The following is a 22,530-nucleotide window of genomic DNA, read 5'->3' as shown; positions in this document are numbered from 1 at the left end:
CTTAAGGTACATAAAAATCATAGTGGCACAAGCAATGAAGAGAGGAAAGATGAAAAATGACCAGTGCCTGTTTCAATGTGAATTATTGTTATTAACCGTAACCACAACAACAATAAACGAAGAAGAAGAAGAAGAAGAAGAAGAAGAATCAGCCGTAGTTGTGCCAGTAACATTTATCATTTGCAAACTGGGCCATAGCAAATGAGTTACCTGTAGCCTTTGTGTGCTGAATTCCTCCTGGGTTTTCGTGAAGAACAATTGAATGAGTCAGGTACAGGTGATAATTACGTTCCTGTCAGGGTGCGGCTGATTGGCGGAGGGAGTGGGGGAGGTGGATTCTGTGCTCTGGCTGTAGAGCTACACTCATGTATAAGCAGCGGGGCCATGAACACCACCGCTCTCCTCAAACCAGGACCCCCACAGGACTGAAACGTGAGCCCAACAGGTTCTGCCGAAGTCTCCTGCCATCGATCCCATGACTTGCTGTCGTTCATCTCATGTTCTGGGCTGTTTGTGCCATTTTGTGGTTTTTCTCACACCGTTTGATGGAGGAAAGCAATTGAATAAAAATCCTCTCATTTGGAATTGTACAGCAGGAATAAAATGGCTGTAACCATTTAAAATATAGATACAAATATGAGTATAACCATGTACTCAGAGCATTGGCAATGATGTATGCGATCTTTAAAGAGCCCAGTGCTTTATCCAAAGCGCTTTACAATTCATGCCTTTCATTCATCCATTCACTCACACTCACACCAATGGTGAGAGGCTGTCATGCAAGGCACCAATGATGTATAAATGGTTAATGTGCACTTTGTCATCTTTATTGGTTGCTGCCCTCTAATTGGACCTAATTTTGAGGGAGAGCTTCTGTGTGAAAGGGCCCCTGGGAAGGTGTTGGGGAGTCGCGCATAGCGGGCTACAAGCCCCCAGAGCCCGATGTCCAACCAAACGCTCTCCCTGGGTTATATGCGCTAGTATAACCACCTCAGGCTCTTTTTATTGCTCTTTAAGCATGTACAGTAAACTCCTCCGCCCCTTGTAAACGAGGCCTGTAATGGTCACGCTCCGTTTTGGAGAGTCAGTTAGGACTGCGTGGCAGTGTGTCAGTGGGCTGGCTATAGCTCCTGTTAACGTGTGGATCTACAGTAGACTGCTGTTTGTCATTTGTAGCTGTTATTAATGTATCTATTGGTGCACTGGGCGCAGTATAGTTCATTTTATCAGTAATGACTTTGATCAGCGTCTGATGAATGCGTGTAATGTGTTCAGCTTTAACGGTTAAAAACCTTTATGTGCGGTATAGTGCGGGAATCAAAAGGAAATGGATGAAATAAAGCGTCTTAAAGGCCTTGCACTGGGTACGCCGAGCTCGTTGACAGAGCACTGATGTGATGAGTGCTTAATTTGTTGCTGCTAACCTTCCTGTAATTAACATCACTTAATGCCGCATCAGTCATAATGATGGCCCTTAAGCTGATGGCTTTGAGACAGCCTGTACAGCACACACTGTGCCAAGCCACTTCCCTGATCCCCCACACATAAAGCACAGCGCACGCTCTACATAAGGCCCGGATTAGGGCTCACGTTTCAGTTCCGCTTTTATGACTGAGCTCATTTTTACCCTCAGCGAGACGCAATTCCTCAACCCCGAACAAAGAATTGGGACAATGATGTTCAAAGCCACTTATTGACTAGCTATAGTTATGGTAGGCAACGGAATTAATTCCCGATTTTTCTTATTTCCCCATTTTGGAATGGCCAGTTGACTCTTATTACAGTACGCTTATTGTCTTCCATCTTGTGCCACAATGTCCTCCCCTGAGGGCGCCAGTCGCGTACCGTCCGTCCTCTGGAGCCGTCGGCCGCCGTTGCTGCCGGGGAGGTCAAGATTAAATTCCCCACCCTGGGCGTGCATCAGCGCCCCGAGAATCAGCGCTTTAGCTGGACGTACCGCGCAGGAGAGCGATTTGCATTTTTAATGTGCTGTTTTATATATACAGTACAGCAGACAGAAGGGCAGAATGGAAAAATCTATACGGGCTTTTATGGGACCGCCCATCGTCCTTTCCATCCCTTCACCGCAGCCTATTGTGCGCGGTGTTTATTTTGCTGTAATTGGCCATTTCTTCCCTGGAAATGCTGCGCTGGCTCCCACATTAATTTCGGTGTGCAGAGTGCTGTCTGATGGGCTGCAGTATTCATAAGGCTTGTTGTAGCAGGGCTGGGCTCTGCCCGGGCCGGGTGAAACGCCGCCTCCGGAGAGCAAATTGAACGCTGATTAATATGATGGCGGAGGTGATGGTGATGAGGCTAAGCAGTCATTGTGGAACAATCTCGGTGTTCTTTATTGTTTGAGGATAAACTGCCGTTTTTTTTTTTTTTCTTCCCAATTTGGCATCAGAAATCGTATCTGTGCCAACTGAGCCCAAGAAGCGCTGCAGCTGAAATGTGTGCATTCCAATGCACTCATCCTGTGAGCCAGGAACTATAGTGAGGTCCATAAGTATTTGGACACTGATACAATTTTTATTCCTTTGGCTCTGTACTCCAGCATGGACCACCCAATATGGCTGTAAATTTAATTGCTGAGAGATTATGCTCAAATTAAAGGGGACAGTCTGCACTTTGACATCATATTCATTGGTTAGTTTCAAATCCAATGTGTTGGAGTACAGAGCCCAAGGAACAGAAATTGTACCAACTGTCCAAATACTTATGGACTGCAGTGTATATTGCACTCTATAGTCCACACAATACAACAGGAGAACCAGTGACTACCTTGCACCCTGTAGACCACACAGAACTACAGAATGGAAGCGAGGCTCATCTCTCACTTATGCTCATGTGCTTAGCTCATTTATCAACTGTAAGCCACAACCCGGAGCTACTGATTGGCCCTTTGGAAACAGGTTTCAAGCTCTTGACCAATTATACGCTTCATTTAAGTAACAAAGCATAGCATTGAAATGAGAGAGAAACCCAATGGATGATTTGTGTGCAGTAGCCCAGCCTTTGCTCCACGCCCTGCTACATAAGCATCTTTATCTGAATAGTTTACAGCCTGTATGTGAGCCCAGCGTTGGCCATCCTTTCTGTCAGCAGAGAGCTTGTCTTGTAATCCGGTTTGATGTTTAGAGGAGTGTATTTAAGTGAATCATTTATGAAGGGGTGTACGGGTCAAGAGTGTACACCACACACTTAGCTGAGATGCAATTTATGATTCATACACCATGACCCAGCATTCATTTCCAGTGATTCATGTTTTGACAGGCAAAACTGTGCAGAAAAGATTTGTAGCAGGTTGGGAGCGTTTAATATATAATTCATATACGAAAAGGCTAATTTACGATGCGGATCTCATGCTTAGCTAAGTCACGTGGAGTCGACAGCGTTCACACCACTGCATTTGGAACGAGGTCTGTAGCTGGATACACCACTTGGGCACCACCCAATTCCTGCAATTTATCATTTGACATGTTCTCTAAGAAAAAGCGGGGGAAGAATTATGGTACATTTGCTGAGATCGGACCGCTTTGTTTCAGCGCCTGAAATTGCCCTCTGTAAATCTCGCAGTCAGGCACTTTTTGATGGACGGCTGATGGATAGTCTGGCCAGATGCTGCAGCTCTTCCCTTCCATATTCATCAGCTTGGAGCCAATCCATATGCATCTTTCATAGCTGCTCGTACAGGAAAGAAAGTCTGGCAACCCATCACGTCGAATTTGGTGACCTGGAAGTACACTGAAGGGAGAGGTCGGGGGATGGATGTGAGGTGGAGGGAGGGGGGGGGTCAGAGGAGAGATGGATTAATTCATTATCCGAACTGGCCTTTCACAGGCCCCCGTTATCGCCGCTTTAGAGCGCAAAAAAAAGACCCATTTCCCTTCAGATCGAATTTAAAATGGCCGACACGCATTCCACTCCCACCTCCTCTGTCGCCCCGACTAATGGGCTTTTTGGAGAAGGGTAAAGAAAGTCTTGTCGGAGAAAAGAGTGTATTGATCAAATTAAATGGGCTTTTACAAGGGCCGCGACGTGCCGTTGCGGGGCCACCGCAGTTTGCTTTGCGCGGCTTTTTGGCGGGAATGTAACTGTCGGACGGAGTGAGGTCATTCGGAACGGGGAGCGGCACGCGCGCGGCGGGCCCCGTGCGGTGCGGAGCAGAGCGCTCGGCCCTGACCGCGCCATGCCGTGTAAATAAAGCCGATCCCGTGTAAAAACGAGGATGTGCTCGGGGTGCAGATGGCTCCGACGCCGCCCTCCACGGCTTCGCCCTGTCCCCGTAACCATGGATATTAGTTCTCTACAGGGCATTAAATTGTCTCTGTCTAGACAGGGCACAGGGCATGATGCCGTTGTTTATAGAGAGAGCAGGGGACTCGCAGCCCTGTCGGCTACTTCCCCTCAAACGACTCTTGGGGCACGATAAGAACAAATGGGCCTCTTTTTTGTGGAAGACTCTCGTTTGGTTAATTAAGTAGACGGATGGGCCCTTCGTCGTCGTCTCCTGGTGTTATGGGATATAAAGCGGACCTAGCGGCTGATCTGGGCACTTATTTGGAGCCCCACGCTCTCGTGCTGTAAAGGAGAGGGTGGTTTTTACAGTGAGGAGCTCTGGAACCGAACTGCACTGTGCTTTTGGGTTTAATTGAGTCGGTCTACTCCTGCACACTCCACAAGTCATCCCAAACTAATTTGTTTTCCTCAAACAGATGGAGTCAGAAATAATTAAGTTTTGGAGTATTCGTTAAAATGTGTGACTATTAAGAGGCGGAGAGAAATGTTTTTTAACCAAATAAACCGTCAGGGAGCCAAAATAAAATGCTGAGGTTCAGTTGGCTGAAAGCATTAAATGTGTGAATTGGGAATTGTAATTCCAAAACTAGAGACTTGAGGGTGTGATCTGTGGCAAACCAACAGATTAGTACAAACTGCTTGTTTGGTCCCTTGAAAAAGAGAAATGATAAACCATATGTATGTAATGTGCACGCGTGGCCCCATAACTGGGTTACCGGAATTTAAATGGCTGTGATGTGAAGTTTCCGGGCCCTTTATCCTGAGGCTCTGCCTCTCTGCTGATACTCTTTCAGCCACAGGCTCCTTGCCACATCTACAGGAAATGGCCTCTTGCATTCTGACATTTCTTAATCCCTGATGAAGAAACACTGAACAGGAGGGGAGAGGGGTGGGGTTTCTTGAGGTTTAGTGTACTAGTGTAGTTTTAGGTCATGTGGTTCTTCCTGTTTCTCGTTATTTTAACTGAGTTCCTGTTTTGGTAGGCTCTTGCATTACCAACTGTTGTGCGAGATAGCAATCTGCAGGAACTACACGGTGAAATTGTACGGGAACTGCAAAGAGGAGTTTAAAGAAATATTTAAATTAATATTTAAATTATTTAAAATATTTAATTTTATGATGTAAAATGGCATGCCAGTTGCCTAGCAGCAGGTGACGGACAGCCCACACGTGGCCAGTGAGCACTCAGTCAAATCAAACATCCTTTGCAATCACAGATTCCGTAGGATAACGAGATTGTCACCTCCGCATGCTTAACACTGAAAATGAATTCTCTCTACCGCTAAATTTGAAACGTTTCGGTTTGATGCATTCCATGAATGTCTTGTGCCGGTTTGTTTCCTGTAGATATCATGGCCGACAAGGAGACCGAACCCGCAGTGCCTGCTGAGGACGACGAGACCGACCTGAACTACCAGCCCCCGGCGCAGAAATCGCTGCAGGAGATCCAGGAGCTGGACAAGGAAGACGAGAGCCTCAACAAGTACAAGCAGGCCCTGCTAGGAGCTGGCCCTGTGGTGGCTGGTGAGTCCTGTCACTCAAACTTGTAGGGTTTGACAGTCATGAATCCCCTTACGGTGTGAGTGCAGCCAGTTTCTGCCGCTCTTATGAACGAATCAAAAGCACCACGCTGTGAAAAACGTTATTGCCACAGTCAGTGAATCACTAAATTAAACCAGACTGCTCCACCCAATTTTTTTTTTTTTGGATGAGCACGTGCTTCAGGTGATGGGTGTCCTCTTATGCACCCTCCGGAAAACCTCCGGAGGACATTGTTGCGATGGGATGGGCTGCGTAGGAAAGATTTAGAACGGGGAAAGGCAAGCAATTGTTGTTTGTAAAAATAAATTAACTAATAAAAAACATACGCAATCGATTGGAAAACAGTGGCACATTAACCCACTTGGGAGGAAGTCCACAACTCTTGGGAAATTGATTAGTTGACATGGCAACCACATGTGAAGTGGACGGCCCTCTTGGGGCCCGTTTGTAAATGCTCCTCGTGTCCTACCAAACTGTTCCCTGGGATTTGTTTTCCTGCCGAGCGACCCTGGGTGACTCCTCAAGGAAAAAGGACATCTGCGTGATTTCTCACTGACACTGCTGCTTTGACAGATGTTTCAGTGAAAACTGTTTTTAACAATCCCCACCCCCTGTGCTGTTTCGTATCTGTACCGAGCTCCAGGATTGACATTCGCTCTCCCACGACGAGCCTGCTTACACTTGTAGTTTGTGCTCTTTGCCGATGGGGGGGTCCCTGGTGTGATCCGAGAGAGATAAACAAGAGGCTGGGGTGTGAGGGGAGAGAACCCTGGGGACTCTGGGACCACCGTGTGGCTGGGAGTCGTGGGAATCCCACCCGTTTGATCCCCGAAACGTGATCCCCGAACATGAAAAAAGTGTATGCAAAGAAGACAGAGGGGGAAAAATACAATTTTCAATTCTTAAGGGTAATGCAAAATGCACATTCTTTGACCCCCCCCCCCCCCCACACACACACACACACACACACACATGCACACAAACACACGCACACACGCACACACGCACACACGCACACACGCACACACGCACACACACACACATGCTCATGTGCTCACACTTACAGATACAACCAATCATCTTCTTGCATCACCTTGGGACAGTATCAAATGCACTGTGTCCTACAGTATAGCAGTTATAATAATAATAATAATAATAATTAATGGAAATTCGAACTGAGCAGAGTCACATTTCACAAGCTGCTCAGACTGGTCTGTTTTGATGAATGTTGGCCTCATAGTTCTTGGGAGGCATTCATTTTAGTGCAGAGCTGCAGTGGGCAGTGATAGCATGACTTTGCTGTGCTTGGCAAGAGCTGGAAGGTGGAATCACTTATTTGGAGGCACTATTAATGCAAGTAAATAATGTAGTATACTATAATTAGAATTTATAATAAAACAATCTTCCCCGCAAATGCCTTGTGACACCTTCATTTAACAGTTGGCAGGTAACTTAGGAGGGTTACACCCTGCAAGGTTGTCCATGTCTCATTGCACTAGAGCGCCTCCTCTGGTGGGTTGGCGCACCTGCGGTCTGTCTGTGCACTGTGCAGACAGCAATAAAAACGGGGGGAGTGCAGAGAAACAGTTGTAAAGGTGACATACTGTATCTAAATGAGCAATGGTCTGCTAAAACAAGGGCATGTGGAAATGTTTAGAGAATAACTATTACTCATAACCGAGACCTTCATGCACTTCCCTTGAGCTCAAGGTGAATAAGCCTGCCTTGGTCGTCTTTCGTATTGCGCGTGTTGACCCCCCCCCCCAGCCGCTTCCTGTGTGCAGTAATGACTCATCCATATCTTTTTCCGCTTATTGCCACGTTAGTAATAGCCACTCGTTTAATTTAATGACCCGTAAGGCAAGAGTTGTCAGTGCTTGATGAGTTACCGCTTTTTTGCGCTGCTAATTACGCGAGGAGGAGATTCTGCTTAGCGAGATTCTGTCATTATCGGTTGAGATCTTTCTGCCCCGGCCGACTGTTGCCTGCTATTAAGCTGTCAGGAGGGGGAACATCATTCACTTGTTATTCAGGGTGTGGTTCGCTCTGTCTTAATACAACGAACAGTGGCAGAAACATATTCGTTACCGCGTGCCGTTGCTCAAAAACGAAGCAGGATATCGTTATGGCTTCCTCTGAATGCTCAGTCAGCGGGGAAATTACGCCCGAGGAACTCCACAGGGGGTGTAAACGCAGAGGCACATCGAGGCTTTTATTAGGCATCTATTAATGAGTCTCATTTTTTCTTCTTAGTTTAGTGCTCCCAGAAAACAAAAACGCATTTTTTCCCCATTTGTCCATCCTCCCTTGAACATACAACGTATGCTAGTGAAATTCCATGACTCATTCCAAAGTATATTCATATTTGGTATCTGGTTATAATTAGCTGATTTGAACATAAACATAAACAACTATATCATGAAGCTATATAGATAATTTTGAGTTATGCTTCCATGCATTTAGTCCTTTAGGAAATGCTGTATACTCTTCGTGTACATTAAACATCTAGTTGTGATGCATGACTACCCTCACATTGTAATCAGGTTATTTTTGCATTGATAACACTGCTTTGGGGATTTATTCATAGAGCTGGTGCTGTAGCAGGTATTGTGTGGGTATTGGGAGAATCCTCGTGACAGTACTGAGAACATTGCAAGCCAGTGAGCAGAGGCTGTCAGAAGTCTGGTCAGATTTTGTAACTTCCTGCAAACTGCTTTGAAAAAGTTATTGAATCCTTGTGACCCGACCCATCCCATAAGTGTTTTCTGCCCCTTTTACTGTGAAGCTGCTTCCATGTTGTCATAGCCTCCCTTTATCGGCTGTCTCAGGCCTGACGACTCGTATAGTCACACGTGTTAAACTGAGATAATGTATGCACACAGGTTGAGCAATGGAAAGCAGAAGATGGTGTTGCCAACCAAGTCCAGGAGCTGTTTTCATGTTGTACATATATTTTGCAATGTATTGTAAAATTACATATTTGACACAATACACTTCCTATATATGGCACTTGAAATATATGTGATTATTGTTGTTCTCCAATATGGTCACGTATTAAAATGCAGACCTTATATTTGCATGCCATATTTTAAGGGCAGTAAATGTTAATTCCTCATAGAGAAGCTATATATATATTCTGTGAACTGCCCTGTGAATTGGTAGATAGATAGATAGATAGATAGACAGGGGGGCTGCAGGGAGGGTGTATTTTCATTATCCATCTTCAGAAGACGGCACACACTTTTGTCTTCTTTAAAGGAGGAGAGGAAGCTCTTGTTAAGATGCTTGGTGGGTGGAGTTTGGCATCCTGTGGCATGCCACAGCTCAGCGGGACGGCGAACAGGTTTTCTGATGATCGATTTGAGTCAAGAGCCCTTATATAGCACAACTTAAAATACAATAACCATAATCCAGAGGACTGTTTGTCAAGTGCAATTTATTTCATGTATAAAATAATAAAGAGGTAGAATATAATGCATATCCCGGAAAGAGTTATCTGTTACTGCCAGTAACCAAGTTGTTTTTATTCCTTTATTATATAATGCACTGTATATTGCATTGTGAATGATATTCTGCAGTCCATACTGTAGATTACAGTGCATTTAGGGAACTGCCATTGTATCAGTTCTTAATTGTATTTGTCTCTCACAAATACAAAAAATAACAAATAGATTTTAATATACTGTGTAATATGGTTCTGTGCGGTTTTAGTTATTTTCTACAATCTATGCAAAAATGGTAGGGGTCCAGGGGTACCACTTTGGATTTTAGGCCCTGTAGAAATATGCTGTTACAACACCCCTACATGTGCCATGCCTGTATATTCTCAGTATTTTTATATTTTTCAGTCTTTTTTAAATGTAAAAAAATAGGCTAATAGTTTGGGATTCATATTTCAATCATCTGACCCTTCAGTGTGCCTTGCTCTCTTAAATGCTGTGCATGCACGGTTGACTGAACAGACACATTTTCATATACCGCAGCTGTTACAGTAATGCCCTTCAGACACCGTCTGAGGCTATTTCCTCCTCAAATTCTCATTAGTTTACCAAAACAATTGTTGCTTGAAATTCTTTTTTTATTATTATTATTTTTTTATTTTTATGAAATTGAAACCTGAATGGAAAAGGTTTGGTTGCACATGGTGTGCTGTAACCAATCTTTATTTATTTTTTATTTTTTTCAGGGTTTTTCTTTTCTTTTTTTTTATTATCTCCCACACAACAGCTCAGATGCAATTTCACAGCAGGGAGGAATTAATTCCATCGCAGTTCTGTCATCCCCGCTGCCATTACCACAGTTTGTCTCTTAAACAAGAGCTGTAGCCAGGCGGCATGCGCAGAATATTAAACTGCGAATGATCTCCCTCCACAGCCTGTGTGTTTGTAAAGCATCAGTGTACAAGTTCCCTAGATCGCCAGCCAGAAGGGGATCCCTGAGCCTCTGGAGCCGCCGTTTGTTTGACGTGTAGACCGAAACTTGCTCGGCTTGCTTTTAAATACTCGTGTTGCTGTGAGCGTACACAGATGGTGATCTGCGTCGCGTCGACGCAGTTCATAGAACTCACTCAAAAAGTGCCAGAGCAGCTGCCGACCGATTTCAAACTCAGACCTTCAGCTTTCAAGTCGCATTACCTAGTTGCAAGACCACACCCTGCTCGCGCTTCTAAACCAATCGGTTTCCTGTTAGGAGAACAGGGCGTGGCATGTGACGGCTCATTGGTCCATCTGACCCGTGTCCTCTGTTTCTCCACAGATCCCACCATCCCTAATGTGCAGGTGACCCGGCTGACGCTCATATGTGATGCAGCCCCCGGACCAATCACCATGGACCTCACAGGTAACCCCACCCCTGACCTTCCCTCCGCTTTCCAGTCTCCTCCCTCTATGCCTGCACCATGACAACAGCCTCACTTTTTTTTTTTTTTTTCTTTTTTTTTTTTTTAAAGGCCACACATTTTACGGCACCCAAGTGACTAGATTTCTTTGCTGCTATCCCGTTTTCTCTTCTGTTGTCTCTGGGTTATTAGCCACACTGTCTAGGGAGACGTTTTGCTCATTTCAACACAGCATTGCAATATTACCACATCTTTTTCTTAATTTTTTTTTATACCTTTTATGCTACTTACCAATTTCAAATCGAATGTCCCTTGAATGTCACTGACACCTATTGGGGCAGGACAAGTATCTAAAAAAAGACTGCACGATAATGCTTGCAAAACGACTGCATTTCCGACTTCCATCCCCCCCCCTTGTCCGGAGCAGTAAACTTGTAGCTAAAATGTCAGGGGCCGTTTGTTTCCCTTGTGAGTGTAGTCAGTGCCATGAAGCCCCAGGAGCATTCATTTGTAAGGGTCAAATCGCTCGTTGCTAAAAGGGCACGAGAGGCTAATGCGTCTCCCAGAGCAAGGGGGGTTAGAGACTCTTAAATGCCCAGTGCAATCAAATTTCATCATGTTTATTAGTACTACCATACCAAAGACAACAAATGCTGTGATATTAAGCCTTTGTTATTTACATTATAAATTAGTTTGTTTAACCCATCAAGCAAATACTGGAGGTCTAAGCAACAGGGCAATTTACATTCTAGCCAATCAGGTGTGTGTCCATTCAGTAGAAATTGCTCATTTTATATGGAAAGGAAATTTAATTATTTTCCTGTTAGTGAATTTGGCGAACGTGAGTATGCATCTTAATTTTGTGGCTTAATGAATGCTTTGAATGCAAGAATAAATTCATTGCACAGAATTTTTTTAGTAAAAACACGGAATCCAAATTACTCTTGGCCATAAGTGGGAAGAAGTCTCCTGTTTAGTACTAAAAGTCTGTGTCCATCAGCATTCCTGCACCCGCTTCCTGCACTTGCCATTATTTGCCATTACTAATAGCCTTCTGTCAATCAAGCAATTTGGCACATCAATACAATGTTCTTATCTTTATCTAGAGACAGTGTATGCATCCATTTCCCTGCTTCCCTTGCCTCAAGATCCTATAGTTCATTACCTCTGATATCTATAATGTTGACGAAATTAAAAATGCATTGCACAACAATGCGAAAATTTGGTTGGTTTTGCAGAGCATGACAGAATTTGAAAAAGTAATCTTTTGTAACTTCAGAAAATGAATGTAGCCGTAGTTGGTATACATTAGTACCATATACGATAAACGTGTACAGGGCGACATTGGCTCAGGCGGTAAGTGCAGTCGTCTGGCAGTTGGAGGGTGTGCCAAAGTGGGTGTGCCAAAGTGTCCCTGAGCAAGACGCCTAACTCCCAAATGCTCCCGACGGGCGGGTTGCCTTGCATGGCTGCCAATTGCTGTAGGTGTGTGAGTGTGTTTGTATGGGTGAAGGGTGAATGAGAAGCATCAATTGTACAGCGCTTTGGATGAAGGCGCAATATAAATGCCAACCATTCACCATTTAGGTATGTAGCAACACACAGCCAGAATGAACTGAATGCAGTGCAGGTTTTATTTAATGACCCTCTCTACAATGGCACTGATTTGATTGTAGCTCCTCTAGCTCTAGTGGTGGTTTTCTAGCCCTCGTTTTCTAGCACCTTCTGTAAGTCATTGTACCGAGCTGATAATAACAAAGAACCGAGGCGCTCCATATGAAAAACAAAGGCCCAGACTGGCTGTGCTCATCGTGGGCCGGGCGATGAGAGTCTGGGCTCGGTGGGAACCGGTATCGACATTAACATTACATGCTGCATCACAATGACTCAACACTTCTGTCTGAAGCCCGGTGATGTCATCCCCAGCCGGGCGATGGCGGGGAATAACGATGATGGCGGATCATTAGAGGGGGAGCTCTCGCCAAAGATCTTCGGCTGATACACTGCTCCCTCCTTTACCTTTTAAAGCCGATACCCCTGCTTTATTTCAGGTCTTGAACCCCTGGAGTCCAATGTCTTGTTGTTGTTGTTTTATTGATGCTGTATGGATGTAGTGGTCCTTAAATCATCCGTATGGATCGCGCTGTTCCCCCAGGCCATTACATCAGGCAGTTCAGATGCGGTAGAGATCAGTGGGTTCGTACATCGTTTGAGCGGCATTGATCACAGGGGAGGAAAAACTAAACAAGAACGACCGAACCCGAAGCGAGCGCAGGAGCGGAGCGGTTCAGACGAGCTGATCTTTATCCGCATCCGGATGGGCAGGGAACCAGACACAGAGCCTGTGAGACAGATCCATCCAGATGATTTAGTGTTTGTGTTTTTGTCTCCAGGCAACAGCAGAACATTGTGGACATGCATTGGTTCCGGAATGCAGGTTTTGGTTTCAGACACAAAAGGACGGGAAAAAAGGAGTATGATTACAAATGGCGTCTCAGAGTTTAGGCATCAGCTGACAAATCATTGTTTTGGTGAATTGTGCCCCTGAAAAGCAAAGGTGGTTCAAATCGGTTTACAGATTTGGTTACATACACGCACATACATATACACACACACACACACACACACACACACAAATGCTCACCCATGCGCACACACACACACACACACACACACACACACACACACACACTAAAAGCAGTTTTTCCCCCCACCCTGTCCTCTCCTTGATCTACCATAAAGGCAGCCATTGCCACACAAACAACACTCGGTGTCACCAAAGGTCAACCTGTTGCTAGGCGATGGAGAGATCTTCTGCCCTGTCTGGAGCATTCAGGTCCTGGCGGTGAGGAAGCAGAGCTGAACAGTACAGTGCAGAGTGAACACCCCCACCCCACCCCCACCTGCAGAAAACCGTTGTGCGAATTTTGCCACTGGCTCAGGAAGGTGTCGCGTGTACAGGAAAGAGAGCTGCAGTGTTGCATGTTGCTGTCAGCTTCTTCTTCTTTTTTTTTTTTCCTTTTATAGACTTCCTCCTGAGCCTTGTTACTATACATTTCCGCACTGCACACACCGTAGCCATTTGAAGCAGGGCGGAGAGGAGTCTATTCTGAGTGGGTATTAGCGGATGTAGGAATGGAACACAGAAGCTCAAAGGGGATTCTGGAAAGAATTGGAAGGGAATCCAAATGGCGATCCTCCTCGGTGTATGTGGGAGCACTCGGTGTAATTCGATTGCAGCGGTCCAAGCCAGAGATACCCAATCTGATTGGGTATTTTTGACTTGGAATAATGTGATTGGATTGGGTATCTCTGTCTTGGATCAAATCTTATCCGGGCATGCAGGAACGGTGAAAAACGTTGACTCGCTGTTTTTACAAGGGTTCTTTGTCGTGTCGTCAAAGAAGCGAACGATTTTGTATTTATTATGCATATGACCTATTTAGTGTTCTGTTAAACCAGTAGTCATTTGTGCAGGAGTAAACACACACACACATACGCGTGCATTGACCGTACCGTCATTGCATTGCACACGACAGTCAGATCACCCGTTCGATCGATTTAGCGATTCGTCCGATAATTAGAATGTATGCAATTACAGCTGGACGAAAGGTGGGGGTGGGGGTGGGGGGGACTGAATGTAGCAAGCCCAAGCCTAAGACCATTTAGCTTTTTCCCACTGAGGGAAATGGACTCTAATGCAGGGCTGCTAATGTGAAACAGCAGTCCTTAGGGCAGTGGTGCTCTCCATGCTCCCTAATCTAATGCAGCCTGGGTCAGCACCAGTGGCTCCCTCCCCCATGCACTTAACCTTCATTTGAGGCCTCATACAAATCAAACTAGCTGCAGGATTATACTCTGCATACCAAACGTGCAGTTGTTTGTAACAGTTCTTTGACCGGGCTTTCTGAATTTGTCACCTCTTTGTTTTCAGACCATCGGGTCCAGATTTAAAACGAAAATATCCCACGTAATGCTTTCATTCTCTCGGAATCTAGTGCTCAGGAAATGACAGAAATCCCTTCAGAATCAGCCGAGAAACGGGCCCCTGCGCCTATACTGCCGGCGGTCAGTACGGCTGTTCATCTGTTACTGCAGCGGGCAGGCCAGAGCAGGACTGTGTTCATCCAGGTAATGCTCGATTCGTTTGGTTATGGGTGAGGGGACCCTCCTGAGGCCATTTGAATGGGTCCTCACTGCCTGACCGCGGCAGTGATTCTGTGTGGAGTTGACCTCCAGTTCCATTTGGTACTAGCATAGTTGCCAGAGCGGTGACTCACTCCCGTATACAGAGAAAAATGAAAATGGGAAATCAGTGGGGACATCAAATGGGGATTTTAAAAGGAGCCATAAAGGGGAAAAGTATTCCTAAAATCCTATTGAAATTCCCCTGAAAATGGGAGGAGATGGACTGATATGTTGGGTGGGAGTGTCCAAATAATGAAAAATAGAAAAGAAGTTGGCATTACTGACAGGGGAGAGCTTTCAGTAGACATGGTTTCCCCCTGAATGTCATTTTTCCTGTGTATTGCCCTCCTCCTTTCATGAGTGGCAAGGGAATGTCTAAAAATGAGCTGTGGCTCGCACTGGGTGAGAGCGAGATTCATGAAACCCAAAATGGCTGGAGCTTACCACACGCGGTCAGCGAAACCATTTTGTTGAGCTTTGCTGGGCAAAACGTTTTTAATGTGTACAGGGGAGTCAAGTAGTTGACAGCTCGTTGTAGTTGAAACATCACTCTCCTATTGCTCTGTGCTGCTTTCCAAACGGCAGTCCCACTTTGAAACAAAATTCCACACTGGTTTTGTCTGCAGCAGAGAAAAAACGACAGAAAGGAAGAAAAGAACAAAATGAGAACCGCATACTGTGTACTTCGGTCTGTGATTCAGAATTTTAAGGACGATGTGCTTTTGAGGGTGAATGTGGATCCCTCTGTGTGCACATTTTCTCTGTTGTTCTTATCCACCTCTTCTCGGACACTGTTTAATGAGCAGGTAGGGCATTTCATCTTTGGCACTAACCTATATTTCCCTGCCACTGGAATGCATTGCATTAATGAGGGTTTCTTCCTACCCGAGGGACGGGAAGGCGGGGAAGGTTACTTGTTTCTTGTAGCGTGCATGGGGGAAAATAAAAAAGAGAAGAGTTGGCACTTCTCAGATGAGCTCTCTTTGGGTTTATGCAAATAGCCCGGGTGTGTTTGCTCTGATCTCACTTTGAAGCTAACTCTCATCGCCGGATAAAATTTAAAAAAAGGAGGTGGGGGGTGGGGGGGGGGGGGGGGGGGGTGGGGGGGGGGGGGGGTGGGGTGGGGGGGGTCTCCATAGTGGCTCCCCTTCACCATCGCTGGATCAAGGGCTTGTCGGCTCGCTGAGTTTGGGTTGGGGGGGTGGCGGGGGGAGGCAGTGTGGACTCAGTTTGAGTGTTGCGCAATGAAACGCAGCACGGTCTGTAGGGAAGGGTACTCGGGGCCATACTATGGAAACTCACCAGCAGTTTGTCTCACATCAGCCATTTTCACTGTTCTGGGGAAGGGGGCGAATGGGGGATTTGAACATACTCCTCTGAAGAAACTGGGTTGGACATAGCAATGGTTATACAAAGGAAGTGGTTCATAATTGGGTGATTGTTCCCTAGTTCCCAATCTCCTCCAGACCTACCCCGCCCTATGTATGATTTTGTATTATTGTTATAAAATCCATGTTTTTCCTCCCCACTCGACCTGACTAGTGACAGTCTCGACTGCTCAATGAGATGTTATCATCCTGCCTGACTAAAACCCTCTCATCCCTGGGTGGCCCTAAAGCCCGTTGTGCACTGCTCTATGGGGCTGCTGGCCAGTAGGAACTGGCACGTGTAGATTTGATACCAGATTGTCGGGCCCATCTGTGCACTAATACAGTGTCTTAACTGGATTACCAGCCCTGTGCCTTGTTATTTTTACATGTTGTTCTAAGTCGACATTCCGTGTCTGGGAATTTTAGCTAGACCTAATTGCTTTGTGCCTAGTGATGAATAAATCCTTGATGTGTCCAAGTAAACATATCCTTGTAGGTACCTTATAAGGACTGCATGGTTTTTTTTCTACACCACAAGGACCTTACCCACAATCCCCTTGTGAGTTTGTGGGAAGTGGCTTGAAATGTGTTTCTTCTGCTTCTCATTGTGACTGAATGATCACATCTCTGCTTCCACCTTTTTAAAATTAATATTCCTGACAGTGAGCTGTCTGATTAACATTTCCAAAGGCATCACTTTGTCTTCCATTTTCTGTCTGTGTGTCTTCATAAGGCAGTTATTGAATATTGAACAACTAAATTGCTCAACAGTTCACTTTAATGGCTGCCTTCCAGAGTCAAATCAGTGACATGGCTGCAACAGTTTTTCAGTTGCTACTTTTACATACAAATATGGTACTTGTGGGTTTATTGCATATACTTTTGATTTCACTCAATTTTCTTTGGTTATTTACTGTCATTTTAAAGAAGAAATCAACCCATTGATGATGAAATAATGAAGCTGTACAGTCAGTTTCCTTTGTTTCCTGTTTTTCTTTGTCCATTTTTAGTTATGAGCCACCACTTATTGTACTATGTCTGTACTATTTTTTCTTCTTCTTCATGTATTCATTGGTTCAAACCACGTAAAATGATATTTAATCTAAATAACAGACACATACAGTATAAAGGGATGCTCTATCCGTGTTCTCAAAGCTAATCTTACTGCTGGTATTCACCAAAGCCAAACAGGGAAGTGACCGAGCAGATCTGACGCTTGTCGCTGCCTTCCTGTTGTCCTGCAGGTGACCTGGAAGCCCTGAAGAAGCAGAACTTCACCCTGAAGGAGGGGGTGGACTACAGGGTGAAGATCCATTTCAAAGTGAGTGTCAGATGCTGGGCGCTGTGGTAACTCCTCCCCTGACTCTAAATTCGGTTCAGTTAAATTTTGCATTATTGGCATAACTGCGCATAACAATATTTGGAAAGCAATTTGCAAAGAAGCAAGACGTAAGGCAAAGCGGACTAATCAAGAAAAATTACGATAGAGTACAAACACAGAATATTAAAAAAGGAAATTGTGATGAGCTCTTTCTCCTGCCCTCTTGTATGTTTGTACTTCTTCCCTGTTCTCTCTTTCACTCTCTACTGTCTCTGTCACTTGCTGCACACAGGTCCATGTGGATATCTATACAAGCACATTGAATGCCTTTACATAATTGTAACCCCATATCCAAGCTGCCATCAGACTGCTTGGCTCCAGCTTGGCTCTGAGCTGGAAATGTTTGCGTACGCCCCAAAGGTTCTATAAACGACCATTACCAGTTTGGGCCATGGCCGACGTTGCGCAATGTTATGGACTATTTAGAATGTTCCGGAAACAATGGGGCGGGGTTCTGGAAGGTGAGGGTTCGAGCCGCTTAAAGTGAAGCTGTAAACACAACAGCATTTCCTTCCTCACTTCGATGAGGGGGACCTCCAGTCTCCATTTTGAAATGATAGTACTTTCAGTTCAATAATGCGAAGCGGAAGAGACCACCTTCAGTCTCAAAGCCCAGCCCCAAATCTCCATCACTCCTCATGGGTGGGGTGTAGCGTGGTGTAGCTTTTCAGGAGTCAAGCTTTTGACAGGGATTGCAGGTTCTCAGACTGACAGAATGCTGGCATTGTGCCTTTAATAAAGGTTGTATCCTGAATTGCTGCAGTAAGTATCCAGTTTCATAGGGACAATGTCAAAAAGGAATTAAGTTATACAGGTATGTGCTTGTCCGCTAAGCTGATAAGTCACAAAGGTTAACTGCCAGTACAGCATGTGTGGTCAGGCCTGTAGCTGCACTCTGCTGTCCCTGGGATGACATATTGCTGCCATTGAAAGTCCCAGAGTAGCTATTTTGGCTAGGAATGCACATCATATCCATCAATGATGTTTTACAGTGCGCCCTCTACTGTGGGATTGTGGGCTTGCAGTGCATCTACAATCTGTGTACACAATTCATTTCTTCAAGAATTGAAGGGCAAATATATATTATATATATTAAAGAGTGAAAAAAGCTGATTATATGTGAGTGGCTTTTGTTCTGTCATCTCTGCTGCTAGATATGCTACCTTTATTGTCACTAGCCATTTCAAAACAGCGACCAAACATTGATAGCTCATTTAGGAGGCCTAGACACTGAAGGTGAAGGAGACAGTGTGGGATTAAGTTTTTGTCGGGTACACTACCATAACATGTTTGCAAGAAATGTTCAACCTTGCCTTTTGTGATTGAAAAGATCTATCGTATCTAATCACACCTGTTTTGTTGAGGCTATTGTTCCTTTTAATCTGTGAAATATACCAGTTATTTAAAAAGCATATGAACTGGAAGTGACTGAATTGGAAGTAAAATTCTTGGAATACTACAAAAGTAAGCTAAAGGAAAAGATTTAGAATTATATAGTGTTAACCTTACTGATGCAGAAAATCCAAGTATGTGAAATCCTCCCTTAACAGTGCCTTGACTGCTGCCCCCCTGCACACTCTACAAGGCTCCAGCCAGCTCAGGCTTCTGTCCTGTGCACACCAGTGGGGTAGCCTCTTGCCTCTCCAAATTAGGAGCACCCCATGGTGCAGGGAGAGGGACCCAGGCGGGCAAAAAGAGCTCCATTCTTTGTACTTCCTGTCCCAAAGTGTCGTATCCCAGAAGCACCGGCCATTAAGGGACTGTGTATACACAAAGCACAGTTTCCCAAGCCACCAGCCAACTGTCTCTAAAAATAACGAAAACAGTTTAGATGTTAAAAAGTCCTTTTATAAGAAAAAATAAATAAACTGGAACCAAAAAATGCAGGTCACGCGTGGTTTAAGGAAATATGTATTTTTGGAAGTTCTGAATGAGAACTGTAATTTAATAAGGGGGGGGGGGGGGCTGAGGAGAAAACAATGAATGCTGACAGTCTCTTGACTGAAGTCACAGCAGATTTTCTCATATCTCACATACACCAAGAAGGTCATACAACGCCAAGAACATTTCGCTCTAGAAGTTCAATTCCTGAACACGTACAGTACAGTACACGGGTAAAAGTAAGAACTAGCACTGCTCTCAGCTGGCTGGCTGGCGGTGGAAGCTGAAATGGAGCCTGGAAATGCATCATAAAAAGGGCATATTATCTGGAAGCTTACATTACAATGAGTTTCATATGTTCTTCAGAAGAAGCGGTTTCCTTTCACATTGCAGAACAAAGTAACAAAACACTCTGAGATCCAGACTGATTAGGCACCACCTTGTGGCAGTCTACTGGAGCAGTTTTTTCCCCACAAGAATATCTTGCAGTAACACTTTACAATAAGGTTACAGCACATGAATTGGTATTTAACAACTTCATTAGATGATAACTAACACCTTAGAAGTTGATCTGTACAGCTATGTTTATGTATTTGTACATCATTAATTCATGTTAACAATTACATTAGTTAATGCCAATTCATATTGGAATTAACAGTTAATGCATCGTTAATGGTTAACTAATTGTACGTTTATCCTACGGTTTGCTAAAGTATAAATATTCATATAACTAATACATTTGTTAATAGTAAACAAAGTTCATTTCATGCTTATTGTATTTGTACATCAGTTAATTTCTGTTAACGACTCCATTAGTTGATGCTAATTGAATTACCCTTATTGAAAAGTGTGACTTATCTTGCCATTGTAAAGGTGAGGGTCCTGGTGCCAGAAACCTCATAATAGCTGCAGTGATTGGAAATTAACTTGATTTATTTCCCTGTTCCATCTGCTTCCAACAGGTCAACAGGGACATTGTGTCTGGACTGAAGTATGTGCACCTGACCTATAGGAAAAACTTGAGAGGTGAGTTCACCGAGTGTTGTGTGCACAGTGCGCTCCGCATTTCAGGCATTAAGCAGCTGCTCTATTTCAGCGTGACTTACGCGGCCTACATTCCTTTTACATACAATCCATTCCCACAGCTGGACATTTTTACAGAAGCAATTCAGGTTGAGTGCCTTGCTTAAGGGTACACCTGGGAATTAAACCTACAACCTTGAAGTTGCAAGCCCAGTCTAACCAATTTGCTACACTGCCGCACGGTGTATATTTATGTACGCACGAGCAATGCGTGTGGATGTTAGATGGCCACAGCATGATCGCTAGGGAGCCTAGTTTATTAAATATACATGAGAAAATACAGGAAATATATGTGCGGAAATAAATACCAGGCAAGTTCCTAACGTCAAGAATTGGTGGTGAGTCGATACTATATTAGTGCCATATAATCCCATTTTGCTCTCTGCGCATATTACTGCGATAATTCAAACAGTGAACCAAACCGCAGAGGTAATGTGGTTTCAACCCAAGCAAAGTTGTATCACTCATGCATTGTATGTTTTGCAAGTCAAGTAATTCATTGAGTCAATCCTTTGTAGATATAGGGCTATGGAAATGGCAGATGGCTACATTACCTGTCAGGATTGAACAAAGTTGGATTTTTCTACCTTTCTGCTTTTTCATTTTCACTTATTGATGCTGCATTTGTCAAATATTGGGCTTGGCCTCAAAATAGCATTGGGCATTCCAAACTGGGAGTGAAAAATATTGTAGGTAAAAATAGGTTACAAAAAATTGATGGATAAAATGATGGTATGTTTTGTAAGATAAGAGAAACGTTTTTTTTAAAAGCCATTTCCAGTTATTGTCCCTATGTGACCGCACAAGTGTACACAGACACTGACCCCTGCCCCATTGGTTCCCCCACAGTGGATAAGGCGATGTACATGGTAGGCAGTTACGGGCCCAAGCTGGAAGAGCACGAGTTCATGACCCCCGTGGAGGAGGCCCCCAAGGGCCTGCTGGTGCGGGGCGGGTACCACATCAAGTCCCAGTTCACCGATGACGACAAGACCGACCACCTGTCCTGGGAGTGGAACCTGCAGATTAAGAAGGAGTGGGATGCGTAGAACACGATCCGACCCCTTCAGACAGGCACACCCTACTCCCACCAATCCATGCGTGACTGACACACGCATATCCAAAAAAAAATTTAAAAAACGACAAAAAATAAAAAATCTACAAAGATGAGGTTGGGTTGTGTTTGGAGCCGTGCAGAGATAAAAAGCACACGCAGATGTAAGTGATGATAAATGTGTTAATCTGGGCCTAAGTTTGGGGCGTGGGTGGGGCGGTGGGTGGGGTTGGGGCAGCGAGCGTGGTTTGGGTGGACTTGCAGAGCAGTCGCAGAGAGGAGAATCAATTCAAAAGTGAGTGAAATAGTGTACAATGTTTTCTTAAATAGTGTCAGTTGATATCCTTGCACTTGTATGTAATATACCCCATTTGACATGTCTAGGCCAATCAGAGATGAGTATGGGAATCGCACAAAGAGAAAAAATCAGGGTGGCCGCTTTCAATCCCATAAACTGTGACTGACACATTCCATACAGTACATTCTCCCAGTACCTTTACCTAAAGTACTGTCTGTGGCCTTGTGTCCTACTTACGGCATGCTTTGAATACAGAGACGAAAGAGTCCGAAAGGCTTCTGTCATTTCAGCTGCAGTATGAACATAATCAAATGAAACCCACATCAAAGGGCGTGAAGACTAACCTAGCCCCCAGGGCACTAGACAAGATGAAATAATCCTGAACACTGAAGTGTTAAAATGAAACTGGGTGAGTGCAGCAGTCCTTCCTAGGTCCTTGGTAGAGAATTGTTATTTAATATCACAAAGCTCTCTCAGTGAAGGCCCCAGCTTTGTGGAAGCTTTTCCCATCCTCATTCTCATCTGCTTTTCTGCGTCTCCAGACTCCAATGTCCTGCCCTCAAGTTTCCAATTCTTTTTTTTCTTTTTCTTTTT

The 22,530-nt window shown here is 44.6% G+C and overlaps 1 protein-coding gene across 2 annotated transcripts in view; it reads left to right on the top strand.

Annotated features, from left to right (window-relative positions):
* The window catches only part of arhgdig (Rho GDP dissociation inhibitor (GDI) gamma), a 35,916-nt gene extending 14,062 nt beyond the window's left edge, over nt 1–21,854 (top strand). For both annotated transcript variants that reach the window (XM_061224324.1, XM_061224323.1), the window contains exons 2-6: nt 5,650–5,826; nt 10,600–10,683; nt 17,484–17,560; nt 20,464–20,527; nt 21,434–21,854. In XM_061224324.1, the coding sequence (XP_061080308.1) occupies nt 5,655–5,826; nt 10,600–10,683; nt 17,484–17,560; nt 20,464–20,527; nt 21,434–21,633 (597 nt within the window). In that variant the 5' untranslated portion in view covers nt 5,650–5,654 and the 3' untranslated portion in view covers nt 21,634–21,854. The remainder of the gene's footprint in view (nt 1–5,649; nt 5,827–10,599; nt 10,684–17,483; nt 17,561–20,463; nt 20,528–21,433) is intronic.
* Nucleotides 21,855–22,530: the final 676 nt, after the last annotated feature.

Source organism: Conger conger, chromosome 16, assembly GCF_963514075.1.
Source record: "Conger conger chromosome 16, fConCon1.1, whole genome shotgun sequence".
Taxonomy (NCBI): domain Eukaryota; kingdom Metazoa; phylum Chordata; class Actinopteri; order Anguilliformes; family Congridae; genus Conger; species Conger conger.
This window is presented reverse-complemented; position numbering and strand designations above follow the sequence as displayed.